At 35.0% G+C, this 26,952-nt stretch overlaps 1 protein-coding gene across 10 annotated transcripts in view; it reads left to right on the top strand.

Annotated features, from left to right (window-relative positions):
• Positions 1–26,952, top strand: part of MEF2A (myocyte enhancer factor 2A) — a 155,760-nt gene that overhangs the window by 40,900 nt on the left and 87,908 nt on the right. For all 10 annotated transcript variants that reach the window (XM_032836023.1, XM_032836024.1, XM_032836016.1 and 7 more), the window contains one exon: positions 23,000–23,190. In XM_032836023.1, coding sequence (XP_032691914.1) covers positions 23,137–23,190 — 54 coding nt within the window. In that variant the 5' untranslated portion in view covers positions 23,000–23,136. The remainder of the gene's footprint in view (positions 1–22,999; positions 23,191–26,952) is intronic.

Here is a 26,952-nt window from a genome sequence, read left to right as displayed (position 1 = left end):
AACACAAGGGGGGGCATTGGGAGAGGGAGGAGCAGACTTCCCACTGAGCAGGGAGCCCGATGTGGAGCTCCATCCCAGGACCCTGGGATCATGACCTGAGCTGAAGGCAGATACTTAATGCCTGAGCCACCCAGGTGCCCCTATCATTGAAAGTTCTTGAAATCAAGAATGATGTAGAATGTTAGCAGTGAAATCTGTAAATGAAATTAAACAGTTCTATTAATAATAGCATCAAAAGAATAAAGTACTTAGGAGTAAATTTAAAAGAAGTGCAACACATGTACACCAAAAACACAAAATATCATTGAAAGAAATTGAAGAGGACCTAAATAAATGCAAAGACAGATTACTCTGTTTATGGATTGGAAGACTTAATATTATTAAGATTGCAGTACTCCCTAGATTCAATTACACAGAGTTACCATATGACCCATCAGTTCTGCTCTGAGCTGTATATTCAAGAGAATTGAAAACATGTACACACACACACACACACACACACACACACACACATTCAAAGCATTATTTATAAGAGTGGAAACAACTCAAATTTCCATCTGCTGTTGAATGGATAAACGAAATGTGGTATTTCCATAAAATACAATATTTTTCAGCCAAAAAAGGAGCAAGGTACTGATAATACTTAACACAGATGACCTTTGAAAACATTGTGCTGAGTGAAAGAAGACAAAAAAGGCTTCATATTGTATGATTCCATTTGTTTGAAATATCTCAAATAGGTAAATCATAGAGACAGAAAGTAAATGCTTGGAGTTGTGGAGAGGGAGGAATGAGGAATGATAGTTAATTGGCATTGAATTTCTTTTGGGGATGACAAAGATATCCTAGAATTAAGATAGTGGGGATGGTTGTACAACTTTGTGAATATACTAAGACAAACTCTGAATTGTATACTTTAAAAGGTGAATTTTATGACATGTGAATTATACCTCAATTTTAAAAAATCACATAGAAATGAAAAGAGTGGCCTACTTCTGATCGAATTTATTATCAAACCAGGATGTTTTTGAGAGTGAGGGGTATCACTTAATAATTATAATTAAATTATATGTTATAATTAAGTAACCTGCAAGATACACATAAAGCCAGCTGTCCCAGTTAAACCAGTATGTATGTTTTCCCTGCTTTTTGGTTTGTGTAAACTTTTTCCCCATCATTGATGAAATAAGAAGAATATAAAATTCTTCTGATATCCTTCTTTATCAAATGTGGGGAAAAAGAAAAAGATTAAGAAAGCCATGTAATTCAAAGAAATGGGAGAGAAGGTATTTCTTAATGAAAATGAGTATTTATGTGTGTGTTAAATGCAGTGTATAAATCTGATAGTTTACTCCTTTATGTGATTTTGTCACTTCACTCTCCATACATAGCCAATCAGTGTTTGAATGAAAAAGGAGTTTTGTGTTGTAATATAATAAAACATCTTCTCTGAACTAGAGATGTGTATCATAATAATCTGTGGAGCTTTTAAAAATTATTCTTGCTTGGGCATTAATCTCAATTATGATTTGATAGTTTTATTGTGGGGTTAGGGTAAGTTCATGCATGCAAAATATGTTTTAGCTCTCCAGTTGAATCTAGTATTCATTAAATTGAGAACTGGTACATTAAATCATTGAGTTTTATTACTCCGTTATTAAAATCTATAGTTATTATTGTTTTGTGCACAAATAGTAAGCAGAGGTAGCAACTGAGAGAATCTCATTCTAACTCACTCACCTACTGTCCCCTTTCTTCCTGGACCAGACCTGTGTGTTGGTAATGCAGAAATTGTGATTCTTTAATTCTCCCAAGCATTGAGATGCTTGGATATCTTATTATTTATTATTATTTTTATATTATTATTATTATTATCCTCTTATTTGTTTATTTAGGTCACCTTGAGGTGGGAGGAGTAGTGGGAAGTAGACAGAAGCTGCAGTTCCTTTGCAAATGTTGAAAATCTATCTTTGGTAGGAGGGGAAAGGTATTACCATCACTGTACAGAACAGGAGGGGTTGAGAGAGAGAGAGGCCTTTTAGAGGGTCAGAACTCTCTAAGTTAGCTGAGAACTGCTCATGGCCTTTGTATTTTGACAGCCCATTGTAATGGCAAGTAAATTGGTCTCTGTTGTTGGAACTGGGAAGGACACAGTGCAACCTGTGGTTCTTTCACATCTCTAGTTTCTCTCGTGCAGCCATGCACAGTTCAGAAATTTCCCCTAATGCTGCTACTGAAAAGTAGCGTAGACTCATGACATTGGAGTTGCATGGTTCCTCAAAGATTTGTAATTCACCTTATTTAATGAGGGATTATGACCATCCAAATGTGTCCCTATGACATTTTTGACTGAGAGCCTTTCTTTAGGTTGCCTAAATAGTAACCGTGGTGATGCTGTATTGTTGTACCATACATGACATTAGAGCCAGAATTTCAACTCTCTCTCCTCCTGTGACTTCGCAAGAGTACCTGACATTTTGGCACCTAGTTGCTTCATCTAGGAAATAGAGCAAATGATAGCTGCCCCACAGAATTATTGTGGCTACTGAATGAATACAGCATACGTTAATGTCTAACATAGCTATGCATACTTGTAGATATTAGGGAAGAGGGTAAGTGACCTTTCCTTCTGCAATTCAGTGCACAGCTGACCTCAGAAGATGAGAGTTTTCATAGCCTGGGGCCTGAAATTTTTCTATATGTCGATTTATTGCATTCATTCATTAACTGTGCATCTCCTTATTGAGCATCTGTTTTGGGCTAGCACTTTGGTAGCTGCTGGAGTTATGGGGCAAATACAACATACTTGGTTTTCTCCCTCACTGAGCTTACAATTTGGTTGGAGAAAAAAGATTAAATATTGCATAAGTAGTTAATTACAGTTGTGGTAAATGTCATAAAAGAGAAGTATAATGTCCTTTGAAAGCATATTAGAAGGAGCCCTAATGCAGTTTGGATAAAGTTAGGGAACATTTTGGACAAAATAATGCTAATACTGAGACGTGATGGATCTGTGGAACTCGTAGTGAGGGGAAGTGCTTGTGATGAGACCTCGCAAGAGAGTGAACCGGTGGGTGGTATGTGTGAAGTCCCTGAAGCAGAGAGGATTCAGCAACTGTGTTAAGTACGGAAAAGCCTATGCCCAGAAGCTTACTGGGTAACCGGAAGAGTGGCAAAGAGTGAGGATGGTGGGTAGAGGTGGGGGCAAGATTAGACAGGGTTCTCTAGGCCATGTTAATAGGGTTTGGACTTAACGTGGCAACTGACATTTGCATTTTAAAATCTCTCTAGTGAAAATGGGCAAATTGGATTGGAGAGGAGTAAGAATGTCTGCTGAGACCAGTTAGCAGGCTGTTACAAAGCGTAGGCTAGAGGTGGCAGTAGCGGTTTCTGGAAGTGGAGTACTGTGCTGTGACTGGAAATGGGAGGTGGAGAAAGATCTTATAATGGCTTTGATCTTGTAGGCCATTTAGTCTGTGGAGATTTTATAAATGGGAATGAGTTCAAGACTTTCACCTTGCCAGTACTTGCTGGTGCCTGTTAAAACTCAGTGAAAGACAAGCTTAGTATTAACAGTCTAGCTCCTTCTTCAGGATCTGGCTTTGGAATACGTACTCTTTTTTTCTTTTTCTCAGTAAGCCCTTTGCAGAAGGACTTAACACATTCTAAAAACAAAAACAAAAGCAACCAAAAATCACCTATCCGCTACCTTTATTTTTGTGCTATCAGTTGATGTGGAATGTCTTGGGTACTGAATGCTTATTAAGTAATGCTATATTCAGGTTTCTTTTGGTCAGTGGATACACTATTGAGAGCTGTGGCTATAGGGTTTCTTACTACAGTGATGAAAAAAAATGGTCTCACTATGCCAGTAGAACCTTTCTGAAACACAACTAAAGTTTGATTAGTTTGGTTGGGTGTGAGAATTTTGAAGCAGTCTTAAAAGGTTCTTTTGAATTTTAAGAACCAGTGAGTAGCTAAATCATCAAGCTTACTGTTCCACTATTTCCTGCTTCATCTTTGTTATAGTCGTTTGTTAATTTGCCTTTTATTTTGCATATGATTATGATCTGTGTATATTATAAGAATTGACTGCTCCTTTTTGAATGCTGGGTTCTATCATCTAACACTGCTATTGTTTAGCAATTATTTTTTAGTTTGTGAACTTTATTGAGGAATCATTGAGAAATACAATTGCATTTATTTAAAGTCTACAATGTAATAACTTGATATACATATACATTATAGAATAATTACAAAAATTAAGACAATTAACACAGCATCACCTCAAATAATTAACAGTTAACTCCTGATTGTGTGTGTGTGTGTATGGTGCGAATGCTTAAGATTTGTCTCAGTGACTTTTTGTTTGTTTGTTTAGCAATTTTTAATTGAGGGCTTAGTTCACACATCATCACTTGTAAAGAGTATGGTGTACAGGCTGCCTGTAGGATATCAGAAATAGCTTTCATTAGAACTACATAGGAAACTTTCATTTTTAAGTTTATATATATATTTTGTCTATATTTATTTACAGACCTTTTCTATATCATCTGATATTTTGACTTAGAAGATTTTGGTCTTACAAACATTTTTCTTTTTTAATGTCTAAAATAAAAATTATAAAGTGATAAGAAAAGAATATTTATGATCTGTTATGAAAATGACCTACCTGAAACATTAAAAAATGATTTGTAATTTGTTCTTTGGGAACAGATTATAATGAACTCTTAAACTGTTTGTGTGTATGTAGGATGCTTTCTTTGCAATTACCAGAGAGGCTAACCAAAACAGAATTTACCATCTTGTCTAATAAGAAATTCAAGGTTAGGTTGGTTCCATGGTTACTTAACTTGGGTCCCTTTTCTGCCTTTTCTCTGTCATTTTTGTGTTTTACTATTTCATTCTAAACTTATTTATTTAGTTGTCCTTCCCAGTAGCCTAGTCCCTTAGCAATATGTGATTGACCTACACTGTGGGTTGAAAAAGGCAATTATTAGTCATAGACTTCTTTGCTCTGGATTTTTCCTAGCTTATTTTGCTTCATCTTTTATTTTCCTTGTTGAAACTAAAGAAATATGAAGAGTCTTGTAAATATCTAATGATGTTTATTTTTAAGTTAAACATATACATCAAGGAAAATGAACACTAAGAAGTTTCTAAGTTTCTAAGAACACTAAGTTTCTTTCTGTACTCAGAAGCCCCTCTTTCTATAGTCAGAAGTAATAAAGAATCCTGTCAATAAATCAAGTCCATTTTTTGTGATATCTGTAGTATAGAATGAAAACATGTTAAAAAGAGTAAATACTCTTGATGAAAATCCAATATATTTAAGTAACGAATTTTCAGGGGGAAATTACGAGACAGTTCTTCATTTCATGAACGAGAACCACAGGTTCCTCCTAAATAGCTAGTTCTTTCTGTCATTATAAATGCAGATTTCTTATAGGTTTATAATATCTAACGGATTTCTCTAAATATCTTATTAGCAAAATTTGAAATTGATCTTTTGTGTGCTTCTCACCTCCCCCCTCCCCCCCATTTTTGGTTCCTTTGCCTTTTAGATGTTCCATAGCTGGCCACCAAGCCTGTGTTGCTATCATTAATTTTATGATCAAGTAGGTATTTGGAGTTGGAATCAGTTGAGTGATAAGTATAATTTTTTAAACACTCGATATGTGCCAAGTGCTGAAGTTACTTTATTTTGACCAATTCTCATAGATCCCTGTGTAAAATATATTACTCCCATTTTATAGATTTGAAAACTAAGGGTAAGAGAATTCTACTTGTTTGTAGCCCACAGTCCTATATCTAGTAAACGACTTTGATGTTTGAAAAGTGGAGAATATTTTGTGTTTGTGTCTCACCAAGAGGGCCCCTCTCATATCTTTTGTATTATCCCTCCAGTCTTTTTTATAAGCTTGTAGAACAGGTCCATGGAAAAGAACACATTATCCTTTGTCTGCATTTTCCAGAGATTCTAAACTATCTAACTAGCCCAATCAGCCTTTACGAATACTTTAAAATATGAGCTAGTTTCTTAGCTTTTGTGGTAGCATCCTGTTTGTCCCATGTTCTGCCAGAGGTGAATCAGTTCATGTGTACTATTTGCTGAGAGAGTTTTGTCATCCTTTGGAATTCCATTCATGTGTTTGTCCTGCAGCCTCAGGGTTTTGATATGCTTAAGAAAAGTTATGCTTGTGTAGGCTATGTGAGTCTTTTTGTTAGGATATGAGCAATGATTTTTTTTTTTTAAAGAGAGAGTGTGCGTGTCTATACACATGAGTTGGGGGGGGCAGTGGTGCAGCAGGGGGAGAGAGAATCTTAAGCAGGCTCCGTGCTGAGTGAGGAACTGATGCTGGGCTTGAGATCATGACCTGAGTAGAAATCAAGCGTCAAACATTTAACCCATGGAGCCACCCAGGCACCCCAGGGGCAATGTTATCTTGAGGCATTTTAAGATTCATAGCTGAAGTCGTAGAACTTGAATTTTTCTTTAGTAGCTAGACTCTAAAGTCCTTTCTTGTGTAAAATTGAGAATTTCAAAAAAACATTGTATTGGCTAGTTGACTTGCTCTCATTGGTAATTAATGTTAAGTGCAAATTTTCTTAAGTACATAATACTGTTTCAAGTAGGGTTTGGGTTTAAACTTTATCTTAATTTTCTGGAGGTTTGCAGTCAAATTAGTTGAAATTGAGAGAATCACCTGTTTTAGTGATAGAAATATAATGGAAATATAACACAATTCCTTGGAATGCATTTATTTGTTAATTATTTATATAAATTATCTTTCTTCTCTAAAGAATAAATTGTTGTCTTGATTTTATTTATTAATGAAAGGCTGGACTCAGAGGAGTCTTCCTTCTGTTTATAATGGCCACAGACTTATTAATAAAATGATGTTGGGTAAATCTTTTTGTTCTCTGATTATTTTACATTCTTTGTCTGTAGAAAACAATGATCATAATGTGGGATGCTGTATAGACCTAGAACATTCTTTATGGGACTGTGTCTATTATTGTCTCTGTGCTTTGACATGTTTATTGTTTTTCACATATAACTAAATTTTGTAACACTTGAAGTTTTATTCCTTACCCTTGGCTGTTCTGAAAATACATTTCTCTCTAATGGTAGTCTGTATAAATACCTTATCAGATAAACAGGGCAGATTTCACTGAATTTGAAGAATTATTTTCTTTATGATCTTGTGGGTCTTTCTGTCTGGAAATCTAGTTGTCTTGAAAACATGCGAAGTTTTTATCTTTTGGGGATTATCCTCCTCTCTGAGAATATTGTTGACAATGAAATCCTTGCTTGCGTAAATGTTTAAAATATTATGTTGTGGGGTGGCTGGATGATGGACTTTGGGGAGGGTATGTGCTATGGTGAGTGCTGTGAATTGTGTAAGACTGATGAACCACAGGCCTGTACTCCTGAAAGAAATAATACACTCTATGTTAACTTAAAAAAATATTATGTTGTGATGCCTTTATCAGTCCTACTTCTGTTCCCGCCCAGTTTTGGGATATTGGTGTGCTTCCTGTTGTCTCTGGCTGCAGTTTACTTATGGGTAACTGAAAGACATTGGGATCCACGTCTGTTTCTAAGTATTGGACATTAAGGCACTATAAAGTAAAAGGAAGGCTTATGGAAGAAAATGTTTAGTGCAGATATTATTTATCAGAACTGTTACAGGAGATTTTCTATTAATGCAATCAAAGATGGGAAATTTTCCTCCATATTCCTGGTTAGGTGTCACTGGAAAAGTAGTAATGCTTGTTTCTTGACCCTAAGTATTGACGATTGTCGGGGTTATTTTTTAATTGCACTTTGTACCTATGATATATATTTATAATTAATTTTTTTTAACTAACCAGCACAGACTTTGGAATGGTGAAGAAATGGCAACTATGAAATTGTTACTGTATTCTTACTGTGTGGAGAGGACAGATCCTTTCCTTGAGTTGCAAAACTTTTACCATAATTACTGTGAGAAAGAAAAACATCAGAGAGGTACATTATAGAGTGATCACACTTGATTTGAAAGGATTTGTAAAAATTGATGTATGATTTTTTAAAACCCTTTGCAATGTTTCGTTGTTTCCCTAGAAGTGTGAAAGAAATTTTGTGTAGAAGAAAATAGTATCTTATTTGTCTGTTAAAGTCAAGTTTGTGAACCATAACATTTTTTTCTTAATAATTATGTCTTTAATAACTCTTTGGATGTTCTTCAACTTTCCTCACTATCATTTCATGATGATTTATGTTTACGTAGTATTCACAAAGATACAATCAGTCTTTGTTCAGCAGAGATTATATTCTTCAGATGATACTGTCGATTTCATTTTTAGAAGTGTTTTATAGATATTAATTAGAATTGTGTAATGTTAGAGCTGAAATACTGGCTCATATTTACAGAACACTTTATATATGCTTGGCACTCTAGTAAGGATTTTATGGATATCACTGCATTTATTCTTATGAATACACTTATGATACATATGTTATTATCGTTGGTTTATTTAGTTTGGAATAGAGAAGTCAAATGACATTTCCAGGGTCACACAATTAATAGCAACACCAGAATAAAACTATTGATGTTCTTCTCATCATATTTAACATAAAGTCCATATATCTCCTACTTGCTTTTCCACTATCATCATTTCTCATTTTCCTACAAATGCCTTCCTTGTGCCCTAGCTCAGGCGTTCTAACTCCTTAGGGTTTTTTTTTTTTTTTAATTCCATATCCTTTTATTTGATACTGTATGTCCTCTATCCCAGTAAACATATGAACAAACCTGAAATCAAACAAACTAATAAAACAAACACTTAACTGCTCCCTCCTCCACTGTTTGTAAATGATGTACATTTGACCCTTGAACATCACAGGTTTGAAACGTGTGGGTCCACTTAATACATAGATTTTTTTTTTTTTATAAAGACTGCAGTTCTGTAAATGTATTTTCTTTTCCTTATGTTTTCTTTAATAACCTTTTCTTTTCTCTAGCTTACTTAATTGTAAGAATTATAAAATATGTGTTAACCTTGTATTATCGGTAAGGCTCTAGGTCGGCAGTAGGCTATTTAGTAACGTCTTGAGGAAACAAAAGTTCTGTAGGTGTTTTTGAGTGCGTGATGAAGGGAGGGATAGGCTTCCTTAAGCCCTGTGTTGTTCAGGGGTCAACTTATCTTGAACTTAATCATGAAGGTGTTCTAAGTCCAGGGCAAAAGTTTGAGAAGTGGGATATTTACAAGGTTTTAACATGTTTTCCCATAGATAGCTTGTTATTTGCAAGAGGGAAATAGCTGTAGACAGCAGAGAAATTAGATGACATTTTGGCCAGATGATCAAAATAAACATCGGTAAAAAGGAGTAGGTGGATATCAGATGCCTCTGGGTGGGTATGTGATACCCTGAGAAGGACATAAGATCACTGATGCAGTATTTTGGCTGGGAATTATGCGGGAACATCAGACAAACCCAAATTGAGAAATATTTTATAGAAAAATGGCTCGTATTCTTCAAAATGTTGTGTCATGATAGGCAAAGGCCCAGAAACACTTCCAGATTAAAGGAGACTGAAGAGACTGACAGCTGCATGTGATCTGTGATCTGCATAGATCCTGTAATGAAGAGGGGGACAAGCTCCAAAGAACATTATTAGAACAATGATAAAAGTAGAATATGGCTTGCACTTGAAAGTATTGTATCAGTGAGGTGTATCCTAAAGTTGACTAACTGTACTTTGGTTATATAAGAAATATTTTTGTTCTTAGGAAATTCTGTAAGTATGGAGGGTTACAGGGCATGATACATGCAACTTATCCCCAAGTGGTTCAGAGCAATAATGTTTTGATATTTATGTATGGATTATAGCACACATGCACTCTCACACCATGAGGAATGAAGGAGAGAGTGAATGCTGTTCTTAACACCTTTCATACGTTTGGACTTATTTTTAAATAGGTTCAAAAAATTAGAAGTTAAAAAACATTTTTCTAAATGGTTATAAACATTAATATATGTGCTGAAGACTTTTAAAATATTTTCTTCTGTGGCATATGCAGATTTTAAATTTTGCAAGAATGATATAGTCAGTTAAGGAAGATCTGTGTCCCACTGTGTGAGCAAAGCAGGAGGAGGAGGCGGCAGCTATGGTGCCCTTGACATGGCCCAATAAGGATGAGAGGGAGAAGGAAGGAGGGAAGGAACCAGGCTCTGGAATTGGTGGCAGAGTTTCTTTATCCTCCTAGGATTGGTGGTCTTTGGCTTCTCCATTCTCCCCCATCCTGCTTTTGGCCAACAGTGAAACAAAGGGTTTTCATGGCCAGACTTTTGACCTGGGGCAGCCCTGGACTCAGGGTCCACTGGTCAAGTCTGATATTAGGCGCCTGACACTAGCTGCTCTGGGAAAAGTGATGCAGGGCTTTTAGATTCTTGATCTTCTTATTCGGGCAGCAGAATCTAACCATGAGAGCACTCTTCTGGGGATACATAGACCTGCATTGAGTCTTGGCTCTGCTGTTTAGCCGCTGTGACCTTGGGGAAAATATACTTATGACCTTGGTTTCCATTTTCTCAGATTTAAAAGAGAATAATAATCATATCTCATAAAAAATTTGTGAGAATTTAAGAAGATAAATGTGTGTAAGGTGCAATACAAGGTCATTTCTGAGATAAATTGGAAATTACAGGATTCTGTTGTTTTTCAAGCACCTTGATTGAAGTTTGCTAAAGAAAAATGTGTAGATTAAAATGGGTCCTGGAACAGTATTCACTCAGCAGTTCCCCTTCTTTTTGTTGATAAATATTTAAAGAAAAAGGAAGAAATCAGAGTATCTACTAAGCTTAAAGAAAAGAATTTAAACTATGTAGAAACTACGTATGTAATATATGTATAATATACTTTCATGTTTTAGTTTGCTTTTTTATATGGTATAATCTTAGATACCAATTTGACATTTAATTATTGAAAATTAATTTTAAGGTAATATTTTCCATTGAATTTTTTCTCCTGGTTTCTAGTGTATGTACAAAAAAAACGTATTAATGTTTCAAAGAAAGTAAATATGTGAAATAGCATGAATGTAGTAAATACTCATTTTTTTCTGATCATAAATACTAATATCATGCTTGGAAATATATTTGTTAGTAGTAATAATGATTCACTCCCACAAATATTTACAATTGTGTAGCATTTTGTTCTAGCCCCATGTGGTACATATAATATGTATAATTTCAATTTTCCTCTTATAAAAAGCTAGTTTTAGAAATTGTCAGATACCGAAGGTTATGCAGCTCATTTAGTAAAATGTATGTGGCTAACATCCACGTTTCTTGCTCAAATAGTAATGGATCTTCTCAGTCAGATAGTGCTTTGAAATTCTAAGCAAGTTGTGAAGAAGGAGTAATCGGATATGGCGCAAAATGCTAAAGCAGAAGGAAGATTTCAGCGATGTTTAAAGTTCATGATTTTTGGTCTTCAGGATTTTTTTTCTTCTTTAATTTAAAGGCAGCCATTGTGGTGTTGTTTATAGGAACTTTCTTCCTTTTCTACTACTTCAAAGTAGAATGCATTTTTTCAAGGGAAGCTGAAAGATTTCTTTTTGGAAAATATTTAAAAAATTCTTTTTCTTTAGAGGTGTCTGGGTGGCTCAGTTGGTTAAGTATCTGCCTTCAACTCAGGTCTTGATCCCAGAGTCCCTGGATCAAGCCCCACGTCGGGCTCCCTGCTCAGTGGGGAGTCTCTCCCTCCCTCTGTGCAGACTCAGACTCACCCTGCTCGTGCTCACACTCTCTTGCTCTCTTTCTTTCAAATAAGTAAATAAAATCTTAAAATTTTTTTTATTCTTTACTGTTGACCACATTGTTTAAAAACCTTATGTCTAGATGATAGTTCTGGGGTATTCATTTGCAACAGTAATGAATATTTTGTTCCTTGGGACTTTGGTGCTGATTTCATTTTATGTTTTGTCCCTACGTGAGCGCATTGTTTCCCACAACATTAAGAATATCTATATGCCCAAGATTCCCAAAGGCGTATTTTTAGCTCTAATCTCTGAGTCTTGTATCTAGGTTCCTGTTTGACATTTTCAATTGTATGATCTGTGACCATCTCAGGTTTAATATGTCCCAAACTGAATTAAGTCCCCTTCTTCTTGTTCTTCTTCTTCTTCTTTAACAATTTATTTATTTGAGAGAGAACGTACCTGCCAGCACAAGCTAGGGCAGGGACAGAGGGAGAGAATCTTCAAGTGGACTCCCTGCTGAGCATGGAGCTCAACAGAGGCCTCAATCCTAGGACCCCGAGATCCTGACCTGAGCTGAAATCAAGAGCCAGTGCTTAACTAACTGAACCACCCAGGTGTCCTCTAAGTTCCCTTCTTTTAAAGCAGTAATGAATCATTAAAGATTTTCTCTTGTTAAATACTTATTTGTTTAAAAAGCTCAGTTGTTGATTGTACAGTTACTTCTATTACAAAGGTGTTTTTTAGTAGTTTTTGAAAAAAATTAATAATTGATTTACCAGAATCATCAGAATGAGATGTTCTGATGAACTCAGAGATTGGTGTTTATTTAATAAGAGCAAACCTTAGAAAGTAAAGTTCACCTTGTGTTTAAAGTTCATGCTCTTAAAATATTTAGTTACTGAAGCAACAGAGTTCTTTAAAACATTAAACAAAATTGATTTGAAAAGACTGAAATTCTGTGATCAGTATTAGTATGATTTTGAGTGTTAGACTATGTTATTTCTTTCTTGCCTTTTTTTTTTTTTTAAATTAAGTGAACTGTACCCCCCATCGTGGGGATTGAACTCATAACCTGAGATCGAGAGTGACAAGCTCTACTGACTGAACCACAGGTGCCCTGGTATTTCTTAAATTAAGACAGCAGAACCCATATTGGAAGTCTTTTTTAAAATGTAGTTTCTGATTTTGTGAAAATGACCCACTAAAAAGAATTTCAGTTAACTGAGAGTTCAGTTTAAACTAATTTTTTACTTTAACGTTGCCTGAACGCAGATATAGGCCTTGGAGTTTAGTGAGATTCCTTCCCCCCTCCCCCAAGGATAAGATATATTACTTTGTGGGGAAAATGCCATCTGTGTTTGCTAAAGATAACGATTAGTCTCAAAGGTTGGTTTTAAATGTTTCTATTTCTTACAGTTCCTTTAGTTTTATCATATAGAAGAATTAGCACTCAGTTGATCTAATGTGTTAGTGGTTAGCTTAATTTAATAAAATCATAATCCTGCAATTGTTTTAAAGGTGTGTACATACTCTTTTTTAGTATTTATATTTTTTGAAAGTGTGGTAAAATGTATATAACACAGTATTTGTCATTTATTCATTTTTAAATGTATAATATGGTGGTATTAAGCAAACTTATATCGCTGTGCAATAATCACCACCATCTCCAGAACTTTTTCATCATCCCATATTAAAACTGTGCACCCATTAAGCAGTAATTTTCCATTTGTCCCTCTCTGTCATCCCTAGGAACTATTTACTTTCTCTATGAATTTTGACTACTCTTTGTACCTTGTATAAATGGAATTATCTAATATGTCTTTTTTGACCTCTTTCTCTTACCATATATTTTTAAGGTTTATTCATGTTATAACAAGTGATAGGATTTCTTTTTTATAACAGTTTTACCAGTGAAGGTATCTTTTTTTTTTTTTTTAAGATTTTATTTGTTTATTGAGAAGAGCACATGTGTACGTGCGCTCATGAGTGGCTCAGGGGGCAAAGATGCTTAATTGGCAGAGTTACTCAGGTGCCCCAAGTGATAGGATTTTCTGTAAAGCTGAAAAATACTCCATTGTATGTAGATATCACGTTTTGTTTTTCTGTTCATCTGCCAGTAACATTGGGATTGTTTCTACCTTCTAAGTGTGGATAACGCTCCTATGAACATAGATGTACAAATATATTATTCAAGTCCCTGCTTACGGTTCTCTTGTGTATAGACCTAGAAGTGGAATTTTTGGATCAAATGATTATTTGCTGTTTAATCTTTTGAGTAACCAGCATACTGTTTTTCACAGCAACAGTGCCATTTTACATTTCCCCAAGCAACACACAAGGTTTCATATTTACCCCCATTCACATTATGACTTGTTTTTTGGTTTTCGTTTGTTTTAATGATAGTTGTCTAAATTGTGTGAAGTGGTATGTCATTGTGGTTTTGATTTGCATTTGCCCAATGATTAGTGATGGTGATAATCAATTCATGTGCTTATTGGCCATTTGTATATCATCTTTGGAGAAATGTCTATTCAAGTCCTTTGCCTATTTTTGGTTTTGAGTTTTAGGGGTTCTTTATATATTGGGATATTAATCTCAGATAATATTATATAAAATTATTTTCTTCTATTTGGTGGGTTGCTCTTTTACTCTGTTGATAGTGTCCATGGACACTTTTTGACGTTTGGCCACGTATTCATGGATTTGTCTGTGCTCTTTATTCTGTTCCATTGATCTATGTGTCTGTCTTTATGCCAGTGCCATATTGTATTGATTACTATAGTTTTATAGAAAATTTCAACATTAGGGAGTGTGTGTCCTCCAAATTTGTTCTTTTTCAAGATTGTTTTGGCTATTTGGAAACCTTTGAGATTCCATATTAATTTAGGGTGGCTTTTCATATTTTGGGATCTTGATAGGGATTGCATTGAATTTGTGGTTCACTTTGGATAATATTGGTATGTTAACAACAATAAGTCTTACAGTCTGTGAACATAGGGTGTCTTTTTATTTATTCTCTTTTCTTTAATTTCTTTTATCAATGTTGTTAAGTTTTCAGTGTGCAAGTTTTTCACATTGACTAAGTTAATTCCTGAGTATTTAAAAAAAATTGATGCTATTGTAGAGGTGCCTAAGGTGGCTCTAGTCAGTTAAGCATTTTGGCTTTGGCTCTTGCATCTTGATTTTGGCTCAGATTATGAATTTGATGCTATTGTAGAGGCGCCTAACGTGGCTCAAGTCAGTTAAGCATTTTGGCTTTGGCTCTTGCATCTTGATTTTGGTTCAGATTATGATCTCTTGATTTTGGCTCAGATTATGATCCCGAGATTGAGCCCCACATTGGGCTCTGTGCTGTGCGGGGAGCATGCTTGAGGATTCTCTTCCTCTCCCTCTGTTCCTCCCAACTCTTGCATGCACACACGCTCTCTAAAATATTAAAAAAAATTTTTTTGATGCTATGGTAAATGGAATTATTTTCTTCTTTCAAACTGTTTATTGTTAGTGTAGAAATGCAACTGATTTTATTGTGTTCATTTGTGTCCTACTACTTTGATGAATTTGTTTATTAGTTCAACAGGTTTTTGTGGAATCTTTAGTGGATTCTACGTATAAGATCACATCATCTGCAAACAGAGGTACTTACACTTTTTTCCTTTCCAGTTTGGATAGCTTTTATTCACTTTTTCTTGCTTAATTGCTTTGACTAGAACTTCCACTGTTGAATTTATGGGATGAAATCAGTCATTGTCTTATTCCTGATCTTAGAGGAAAAGCTTTTAGTCTTTCACCACTTGAACATGCTGTAAGCTGTGGGGTTTTCCTATATGATTTTTATTTTGTTGAGGTAGTTTCCTTCTATTTCTGGTTGATTGCTTTTTATCATAAAAGAGTATTGTATTTTGTCACATGCTGCTTTTGCATCAATTTAGAGGGTCATGTGGTTTTTTTTCCTTCGTTCTCTTAATGTGGTTTATCACATTAATTAATTTTATTAGTGTGTTGAATCATCCTTACATTCCAGGAACAAGTCCCACTTTGTCATGGCATACAATCCTTTCAACATGCAAAACACACAACAGGCAAAGTCACACCATCTCAATTACTATTCGTTTTATAATAAGTCTATTAAATGACTGCATGAGTCTTTCTTCAAGGTAGTTTTGACTATTCTTTATATTTGCAAATGGATTTTAAAATAATCTTGTTAGTTTCTGCATGTAATAAAAGGAAACCTGCTGGTATTTTGATTAGGATTGCATTGAATCTCTAGATTAATTTGGGGGAGAATTGACATCTTTATGAAATTGAAACTTCTCAGAATCTGCAAAGATGGATTTTTCTTTTAGTATATTTTAAATTTCAGGATCAAGACATTTTTTGTTTTCTGTGTTTTGTTTTGGGTAACTGAAATAATAGCATCTTTTATTTAATTTTTTGCCAGTGGGAGTGCTTGCTTCAGTATAGAAGAAAATTTTGACTTCAAAGGAAAGAAAGGAGGAATTGCTGTAGCCAAGACCTAAATAGGAAAGAAGGCATGTGGAGTGGGACAGATGCTGATGGGTTGATTGATATGATGGCAGGAACTTGAGGAGCTTCTCTTCTGATTACTGTTTTTTCCATCAGTAGAATAGGTAGCAAAGTCATCAGCTGAAAGTGAGGATGAGTGATGAGTGTTGGAGATGTGAAGAGGGAGAATAGGGCATCAAATAATCAAGCACGTAACTGGGAAATGGAAAATTACTAAACTTAAAGACAGATTAATTAGCCTGGTTAGCATGGTTGTTTATTCTCAGCCTATTCAGCTACATGGAAGCAAGCAGGTAGTCAAGAGGGGGTTCTTTCCCAGGAAATGACTGGAGGGAGGAGAAAGGAGGGAGAGCAAGAGCCGAGGGAGTGAAGGTGCATGAAAATTTAATTAGATAAAGAGACATAAACTGGCTGAGGAACAGTGAAAAGGTGGTAGATATAATTAAATTGTAGCACCTAATGGGATCTAAAGAGTGTTAAAATTATGTTACTAGAGCATTTGAGCCGGAAATATGGGAGGTAGTAGTTAAACAGTTTAGTTTGATATAATTTGCTTTCAGATTTTTGTTGGTTATTTGTATTTATCTTCATGTGGTAAATGCAGCACATGTTATAAAAAACAAGTTCATATTTTTTAATCTAAAACCTTTGGGGCCAGATATGTGTTTTATTTTCAGCCCCTCTCTTATTTTTTCCAGGAACTTGCCAGTTTTATTATTCCCTCCAAAGAACTAACTTTTAGTTTTGTTGATCTCTGTTGTATATTTTCTATTTCATTATGTTATGCTCTTTTATTTCATCTGTAGTGTCTTGAGTTTAATTTGTTCTTTTTATAACCCTTTCAGATGGTTGCTTAGAACATTGGTTTTTGGTCTTTCCTCCATATATGTGTTTTAAAGCTATAAATTTCCCTCTTAAGCATGGTGTTACCTGCATCCCATAACTTTTTATGTTATGTGAATTTAATAGTGTTCAATTCTTTTCTGATTGTGGCTGTGATTTCTTCTTTGACCCATGAGTTGATTAGAAGTTTATTTCTTAATTTCACTATATAAGCATTTCTATTCATATTGTTGTTAATTCATAGCTTAATTCATTGGAGGTCAGAGAAACAGGTCTGTCCTTTGAAATTTGTTAGCAGTTTATGATCCAGCATGTGGTCACTTTTGGCAAATGTTTTTATTCACTTACAAGGAATGTATCTTCTGCTCTTGTTGGGTATACTGTTCTGTATGTCAGGCTGGCAATTGTAAAGTTCAAATCTTTTTGTTTCTTCTGATCTATTCCTTGTTTTGGTGTGCTTGTACCATTAGTTTCTGAGAAAGCTTTGTTGAAATCAACTTGCTAGATTTGTCGTCTTCACTTACTAGTTCCCTTGGTACTGACTGAAGTTTGTTTGGAAAAAGTATGTTTTTGGGGTGCCTGGGTGGCTCAGTCGTTACGTGTCTGACTCTTGAGAAAATCAGGTCGTGATCTCAGGGTGGTGAGATTGAGCCCCACATCAGGCTCTGTGCTCAGCAGGGTCTGGTTGAGATTCTCTCTGCCTCTGCCTTCTCCCCACCCTGCTCTCTCTCTCAAATGAATTTTGAAAACAAAAGTGTTTTCCCATCTGCACAGTTCAGTACAATATTTTAACAAACTGATGTGTGGGAAAAGTCACAAATTAAATTTCAAATCAATTTGTAGAACATTAGAATCACATGTAGACATTTTTGAGTCATGTTCTGTCAACAGAGGGAATGTGCGTCTCTGTTGCTACTGGCAGTAAGAAAGAGGTTTCCATATTATAAGCCTTTGAGCTGTTATCTGCCATATGTGTTTGTCTTGCATAAGTTTCTAATTGCTTTTGTATTTGGCCCTTAATTTTGCTTAGTTTTGTAGAAAGCACAAAAAGTGTTTAACACAGAACGTGTTAAATCATGGAGAAGGAAATAAAGCCAGTGAGAAAACTATTGCGTTTGAAGTCATGTAGTATTTTACATCTTAACCATGATAATTTTCTATTATAAATGGACATTTTCTGTATTTCAGTTAAGTATTAAAAGAGAAATGATTGGGGATTATGAGTTTATATGTAACATAATTTTTCCTATTTAAAAAAATGGAAAATAAGGCCCTAGTTAGGATTTTGTACAGGATATCTGATTTTAAGCAACAGACTCCTGACTTTAAGTGTTATTAGGTATATTCAGATTTAGAATTGCTAGCTCTTTCCAGTGAATTGAGCTTTTACTGTGTCCTGGGATTGAGTCCTACATTGGGCTCGCTGCTTCGTGGGAAGCATGCTTCTCCCTCTCCCACTCCCCCTGCTTGTGTCCCTCTCTCGCTGTGTTTCTCTCTCTCTGTCAAATAAATAAATAAAATATTCAAAAAAATTTAAAAATGTATTGTGATAAAGTATAGCTACAGATCTTTTTTTTTTTTTGATTTGTGTTCTACACTGTATGTTCTCCATGCTTTTACTTTCATTCTTTCTCATATTTAAGATGTACTTCTGTAGTCATCAGATCTTTTTTTAATACAATTCAGGTAATAATTCATTTTCCCCTTCCATTAGCTTGTTAGCTTTCTGTACTTTTACTATTCTTACATGCGTCTTTGACTCAAGTCCAAAAAGTAAAAAAGGACTTTTTCTATTTCCCATTAAATGAAAGGGTTTTAGAACACTTTAACTTTATTTACTACGGTACTGTACTGTTGTTGTGCATTATTAATATTTTAAATTATACAGTGTGTTATTATCTTCTTTAGTCAGTATTCACTTAGAGTTACATATTTACCCTGTTCCTTATTCTTATTTGTTTGTTTATGTACATACTTTTTGGTGCAATATCGAAGCTGTGTCTGGTATCCTTTTTTCTTTCTACTTGAAGAAGTCCCTTCAGTGTTTTTGGTGTTAAATTCTTTGTTTCTATTTGACTACAGATGTCTGTGTTTTGCCTTCCCCACCCCACCCCTTCAAGAGTATTATTTGCCAGATATGCTATTCTAGTTTGGCATTTCTCCCACTCTTGGCACTTTGAGGATCTCATTTCATTGTCTTCTGACTTCCATTACTTCTGTGAAAAAGTCAACTGTAAATCTTTCCTTTTTTGACTACTTTTAAGATCTCTATCTGTGGCTGTGTCTCTTTGTGTGTGTGTCTCTCTTTCCCTCCATCCGCCCTTTTTACTTTGATATGCTTTAGGTTGTGGTTTTCTTTGTATTTGTTTTGCTTGGGAGTTTGTAGATCTTGGTTCTGTGGCATGATGTCGCTGGTAAGTTTTTAAAAAGTTTTCAACTATTTTAAACATTTCTCTCTTTTCTTTTAAGGACTGCAGTTACATGTATTTTGGATCCATGTGTCATAATTTTTTCACACTCTTTTCTGTATTTCCCAATTTCTGTCTTCTTGGGCATCAGTATAAGTATTTTCCTCTTTCTTAGCTTCTGGATCATTGATTCTTCAGCTGTATTCTAACCTATTATGAAACCCATCATTGATTTTTTTTTAATTTTCTGTTTTCAGAATTGTATTTTTCAGTTATTTTCCATACTTTTAGCATTGTCTGCTAATAGTCTTTGTTTATTAATTCTTTGAACATATTAACTTATTTTAAAGTTCTTTTCTGATAACACCATTACTTGGATGTACTATAGGTCTGATTTCTTGCCATTTTAAAATCTTAGTTTTCAGTCAGGTCTTGACTGGTTATTTTTTATTTTTAGGCATTTTGTATAATGATAAGATCATTATTGATAAGATGATGTTAACTTTTGCTGGTAAGGTTTACTTTTGCTAAAATCTTTACAGAAGTTTTTATTGGCCTGCAGCTAGGCTAATGACACTGGGTAGCCCAGGTTCCTTAACCTAATCAGGGATTGAGATAATATGAAGCTATACTTTTCTCCTTGTTGGCCTCGTCTATTTCTAGTTTACCTTTATACCTAGGGTATAGTCTTTTGGATTCCCTCCCTATTCCTGGTACGTTTACTGGGGCTGGGCTAGTCCTTGGCAGACCCTGCATCTATTTCCGTGTCCTACCCATAGATCTGTTGAAAGGTCTTTTTAGCTTCTCAGCCTCTCAGCCAATGTTTTTTGGGTCTAAAAATAAATAAACACACACACACACAATCTTATTTATTTGAGAAACAGAGAGAGAGCACGAGTGGGTAGAGGGGTACATGGAGAGGAAGAGGGAGAAGCAGACTCCCTGCTGAGCAGGGAACCTGACATGGGGCTCAGGCAATATTTTAAAAATCTACTTAAGACTAGGGGGAGAATTAATCTGAAGTGTGATCTCACCCGTTTCTTCCAGATCTCAGCCCTTCAATTCTGTCTTGGAAGTTCTCCAATGGTTTTGAACAGATTACTTTTCTTGTTCTTTTCTCATTATTAAAAGGTTGGTTTGGGGCTCCTCAGTAACTTAGTCAGTTAAGCATCTGACTTATTTTTGGCTCAGGTTGTGATCTCATTGGTTGTGGGATTGAGCACTCTGTCAGGCTTCGTGCTCAGTTCAGAGTCTGCTTGAAGATTTTCTACCTCTGTCCCCTCACCCCCCACCACTTATGCTTGCTTATGTTCTCTCACACTCCCTCTGAAATAAATAAATCTTAAGAGAGAAGGTTGAAGTAACCTATTCAACTATTGTCAAAAGCAAAATGCTTAGATATGGTCTAATAGAATTCAGAATTTTTCAGATTCTAAATTTTTTTTTTAAGATTTTATTTATTTATTTGACACTCAGAGATCACAAGTAGGCAGAGAGGCAGGCAGAGAGAGAGGAGGAAGCAGGCTCCCCGCCGAGCAGAGAGCGCGATGCGGGGCTTGATCCCAGGACCCTGGGATCATGACCTGAGCTGAAGGTAGAGGCTTGAACCCACTGAGCCACTCAGGCGCCCCCGGAATTTTCCAGATTCTAAAAGAGAGTACAGTACATACACCTTTTAGGCATTAAAGGTATTAGAATTGAAATGCATGAATATTTATCTTGGCTACTACAGTTCCAATTTTTATAATGGGAGTTGAATGCAGTGTGATCTGTTAGGGAACATGATTTGAATAAACTGACTTTTATTGGTTTATATTGCAGTCTCATGAGAAAACAAAAACATTCTACAGCACAGTTGTTTGTTTGGTTCCCACCAGTTGACTAGCCATCCTTCAGTTTTTCTAATGTTTCCTTCTTCCATGCACATGGTATTCTCTCTGCTTAGAATGTACACCTTCATACTCAGGTTTGAGGCACATTCCAAAGGAAGCCTTACCTAACTTAGGAATTTAGGTCAGATAAACTAACATCCTAATTTTAATTTCTACAGACTCATTTATATGGTAGTTTGATTAATGTCTGTTTTCCCCTCTAAACTATGAACTCAGTGAGATCAGAAATCATGCCTTTTTTTTTTTTTTTTTTTTTAAATATTTTACCCTATGTGCCTACTTCAGTGTTTGGAAGTACAATTTTTTTTTGCAAGTTGGTGATCAGTTAATAGGTTATCAATTGTTAATAGATGTTCAGTTAATGTTTGTATGAATGAAGAAATGAAAGAATATGAGGGAAGATACATAAGACATGCCATGCTTATAGTAATGATGGTAGTGTTAAGAATTGAAAAATTCACTGCTTTTGAACAAAAGCCAGATTTAATCATGGATTTGCACAGTACTTTTAAAGTTTTATGGCTGTATATGCACAATATTAAAAATACTTGAATAAAATTCCCCTGAGAATTTATTATTGTGAGTATTTTAGTATTTGTCTTTTATTCCCTTGTAAATATTTTATTATGTAAGTTTTGAAAACACTAGGTCTTTGACACAACTGTCATTCGGAACATGACTAATTATATCATTGCCAGTCATTGAATTACAGAGATAAATGGAATTAAAAAAAATCCTGTTCTTGAAGGATTCGTGGTCTCAGGAATACGAACTTAGAATTTATTATACAAATAGCCACAGAGTATAAGGTGCTGTGGTTTACTCTATCAGGGGGAACTGAATTTTGATTAATTAGGAGGATTTTATTAAATGGCTAAAAGAAACAGTATTTCATTTAATAAGTGGACATTATTATGAAATCATATGGTGCCTTTATGGATTGACAGTAATTTTGGTGGTAGCTAGGGCAGTTTGCAAGAATCGTTTGTAAGGGCAGATTGGGGCTACCCAGATTATTAGTTCATCCTTTGACATGGAGGACATCAGAAACTTTCCAAGGATATTCTGTAATATTAAAGCAGAGAAATTCTGGAGCCAGAGTCCCTGAGTTCGTATTCCAAGCCCTGCCCTTTATTGTGTGTGTTACCTTGGACATATTATTTAGGATCTCTCTGCCTCAGTATCCTTATTTATAAAATGGTGATGATAATTATAACCAAAAAGATTGCAGTTTGGATTGAATGAGTTAAGATATATCAGGTACATGGAAAAATTCTTGGCACATAGAAAAATCCCAGTAAGTATTGGCTCTTGTTGCTTTTACTGTATGCATTGAGAAAAACTCAAAGCTTATAATTGCACTCTTTCAGCCAGAACTAGAGGCACAAAAAGATTCAAGAGATTTTTTAGGGGTAAAGTTAACAAAGCTTCAACTTAACTACCAATTTTATGTAACCAGGAATTTCAACTAATATGTGCCTATGTGCGGTATAGAGGTAAGTTTGAAATTTGTATAACATTTTCATGATTTACAAACTTACAGAACTTAATTTTCTAATTTGTGTTTTCTTTTAGATCTTATAGAAAATTTCAGCTGTAGCCCTTGGACTAGAAGCTGAAATAATAGAAGCTGTGTACGATGCATTAGGGTATTGAAGAAAATACATTTTGAATTAAATATTTGGAATATAAGGAAGGAAAGGTGACTGAAAATGGGGCGGAAGAAAATTCAAATCACACGCATAATGGATGAAAGGAACCGACAGGTAAATGAAAATTTTAACTTATTTATTTTTGATGTAAATATATTTTTTTAAAGAGGAGCATAGGATAGAATGGTTGAATTTTTCTTAAAATTTAATTCCAAGTCTGTTTTTGTTTTCAAACTAAATAAAAAATTTGAACACTTTTAGCTTGTCATCATGTGCTTTAAAGAAACTTTTTCTTATTACAGAAATCATAGATGTTGATTATAGAAAACATAGGGGAAAAGAAGAGAAGATCACTGTAGTCCCACCATTACTGTCCATTGTGTAGATTTATTGTAATATACTTAGTCTTTTGTTCATTTGATTATGTTTGTTAGTTTTTAATAGGTGAATTATTATTGTAAATTATCATCTCTATTTTCATAATTAGGGAATACCTAAGTTAACTATGGTTATCAGTGAATGTGCTTTAGTCACTTAAATTTTCGGGTTAACCAACAAATAATGAGAGTTTTTTTATAACTCATATTATCACAAATATTCCCAGAAAAGTTATTATATTGATCTCAGTTTTAATTGATAAAATATATTGAACTTAATTTTTAGCACCAATGTCAATAAACCCTTCCAAATTCAAGATAATTATAATACTGATATAGGAAGTTGTAAGAGTTTAGAGCAGGGATTGGCAAACTGTGGTTCATGGGCAGGCTGGCTGTTTTTACAAACAAATCATTGTTAGAAAACTGCCATGTGCATTTGTTTACATATTGTCTATGCCTGATTTCACATTGTAACAGCATAATTGAGTAGTTGCCCATAGGCCTAAAATCTTTACTCCCTGGCCTTTTAAGAAGAAGTTTGCCATGCTCCTGGTTTAAAGGAAAGAAGGAAAAATAGTTTCATAGAATATTGTAAATAATCTAGTAGTCACAGCATATGCAGGAGGGGGAGATTCTGCTCTGGAAAGTTTGCCTCTCAGGAGAAGTTTCCAGAAAAGCTGGTGTCTGAAAGCTTACCAGGAACAGAACAGCAGCACTAAAGATAAAATCTGCAGAGTCTGAGTAGTAATTCATCTGGTAATATGGATATAATTGGAGACAAAACTCAGCTGAATAGCTGATAGAGAAGTTAGTGGAAGTGATTAGAGTTGTCACTGGACCTAAATGAAGAGAACTCCTGTTTCATCTCATGAAAATTCTTCAGCTAAAATGTAAGGCTCACACAGTATGATTCTTTATGAAGGTTGATAAAACAGGGGAGAGTAATAAAATAACTATTCCATCATGATTCTAAGCAAGGTTGCAAGTAAATGTCCCTTCATAAATCTGAGGACTATGTCACATAGAAAGAACATGGGAGACCTGCTTCATGAACACATGGAATATAAATGTAAAATAGGGTTTATTCGGGGAATAACATAAAAGCGGAGAACTGGCAAAGCACGTAACATTCCCTGAACTCTCATTACCCCACAGAGAGTCATGTTTAAGTTCAGCATAGATACACTGGATCTACCAGTGGAAAAGACCCCCCATGTTTAGAGAGAAAAAGGAGCTAGGAATATGTAAGTGACTGTGTAATGGAGCTTTTTAAGTTAAGGAAATGGTGTTATTAAAAGATGGAGCTTGCCACTATACTCAGCAACTAGAATTAGCCTGTTAATATGTTGAGTTTACCTAAGTCATTTTCTTACTAAGCTGCCAGATGGGGCAAGGGTAAGGGTGTCTGAATTTCTTCTCAGGTGATTTTGGCAAAGAATGCAGAAAACATACTGTGGAGGTAGTTGGACAATTTGGTTTTCAGGTTTGATTAGGCTCAGACATAATTTGTCATTTTGAATTTGTGGATTTTGAGTCAAAAGTTTCATTATTCTTGCATTAAGATGGGGGGAAAAGGTTTCTGTGCTGAAGAGAGTATGTGTCATTTATTCATCCAAATTTGAATATTTACTATATCAGAGAGAGACTGTTAAGCACTGGAGACTCATTAAAAATATATAGCCTACAGAAGAAATTTAACTATGTGGCAGATAGAGGCTACGCTTAGGTGATGGGAGGGTTTATGGAAGGAACTACCAACCTCTGGGGTTGTTTAGCGAGCAGTACTGAAGGAGGTAATAGTGAATAGAGTTTTTAATGATTGGATTTTTGGAGCTACTAAGATAAAAATCACACTTCAAGTCAGAACAGTGAGTTAAAACTCTTGGGGTTGACACTACCATGCATTTAAGAGCTGCTTCACCTCACTTCACTTCTACTTGGAAGCTTTCACTTGACTTCCATTTGGGAGCTTCTGGTGAAACCTTGTGTTTGTCCTTCTTGGTGTAATGTGTTTCTATTTAAAAAGTAAATTTTGTATTAAAGTATAACATAAAGAAAAGCGCACAAATCCTAAGGGTGGCTAAGAGAGTTATTGCAAAAAGTACATGGCCACGTAACCAGCATATCCCAGTGCACCACCCCAGAAACTCTCTGTCTTGTCTCCCAGGCATTATCTCCCTGCCCCAGGGAAGGAAAGTCATTAACTGAACTTTCTAATACATAGATTAATTACCCCTGTTTTTGAATTTATGTGAACAGCATGTGTTCCTTTGGGCAACATTATGTTTGTGAAATTAATGTTAGTGTTGCATGTGGGTATATATGTAGATGTATTTTATATATCTACATATTCATATATGTTTTCATTGATGTATGATATTCCACTGGGTGGATGGAACACAATGTGTATACTTATTTTTTCTACTGTAAATAGAATTTTTGGTTGTTTTCTACTTTGAGACTATTATAAAGAGTGCAATTTTGAATACTCCTATGTGTGTCTTTGGTACCTATGAATGCTTGGGTATATACCAAGGGGTACAGTTGCTAAGTCAGAGAGTATACCTGTGATAGCTTTAATAGCAATAGTTTTCTAAAGTGGTTGTACTGATTTATAATTTATGCTCTGCTAACAGTGTGTGAAAGTTCCAGCTGCTCAGCTGCTCTAAATATTCACCATTACTAGTTTTTATCCCTTTCATTTTAGCTGTTCTGGTGGGTGAGCAAAAGTAACATTTTAATTTTAAGTTTCTGTGATGTTTGATGAAGTTGATCACCTTTTCATATTTTTCTTGGCCCTTTAGATATGACTTATTTTATGACTTACCTGTTAAAGTCGTACCTGACTACCTTTTCTTAGGCAGTCTCCCTGACTGCTTTTTTCTTAGTAATTATTAGTATACATTCTGTATATAATATATTCTGAGTGTTTTGTTCATTATGTGCATTTCAAATAACTTCCCTCATATCATGGCTTGCCTTTTCACTTTTTCAATCCTTTTTTTTTTTTTTTAATGTTGTCCAGTTTCTCTTCTTTTTTTTCCTTTATGGCTAATGCTCTTTGTGTTGTGTTGAAGAAATATTTACCTATCATAAGTCCGTAAAGATTGTTTTTATGTTTTCTTCTGTTTTTTACCTTTCATGTTTTAGATCTGTTATCCATTTTGAATTTAGTTTTGTGTATGGTTTGAGGTGCTGGGGTTAAGATTTGTTTTCCTGATAAATACTCAGTTCACCCAGTACAATTTTTTTTTAAGAACCATCCTTCCTCCATTGCATGACAGGGGTTGCCTTTGCTGTGAATCAAGGAATCATACACATGTGGGGCTGTTTCTGAACTCTGTTTTGTTCCATTTGTGTATTTTATATCCTTGCTCAGTTCTGTACTATTTTAATTACTGTAGTTTAATATTTGGTAGTAGAAATTCTCTACCATGATATTCTGCATGACTGAGTGGTAGTTCTTGTCATTTTTCTTTCCAAATGAAACCAAGTG

Source organism: Lontra canadensis, unplaced genomic scaffold (genome assembly GCF_010015895.1).
Source record: "Lontra canadensis isolate GAN:19392208 unplaced genomic scaffold, GSC_riverotter_1.0 scaffold89, whole genome shotgun sequence".
In the NCBI taxonomy this organism is placed as follows: domain Eukaryota; kingdom Metazoa; phylum Chordata; class Mammalia; order Carnivora; family Mustelidae; genus Lontra; species Lontra canadensis.
Note: the sequence above shows the minus strand (reverse complement) of the source record. Positions and strands in the feature narration are given on the sequence as shown.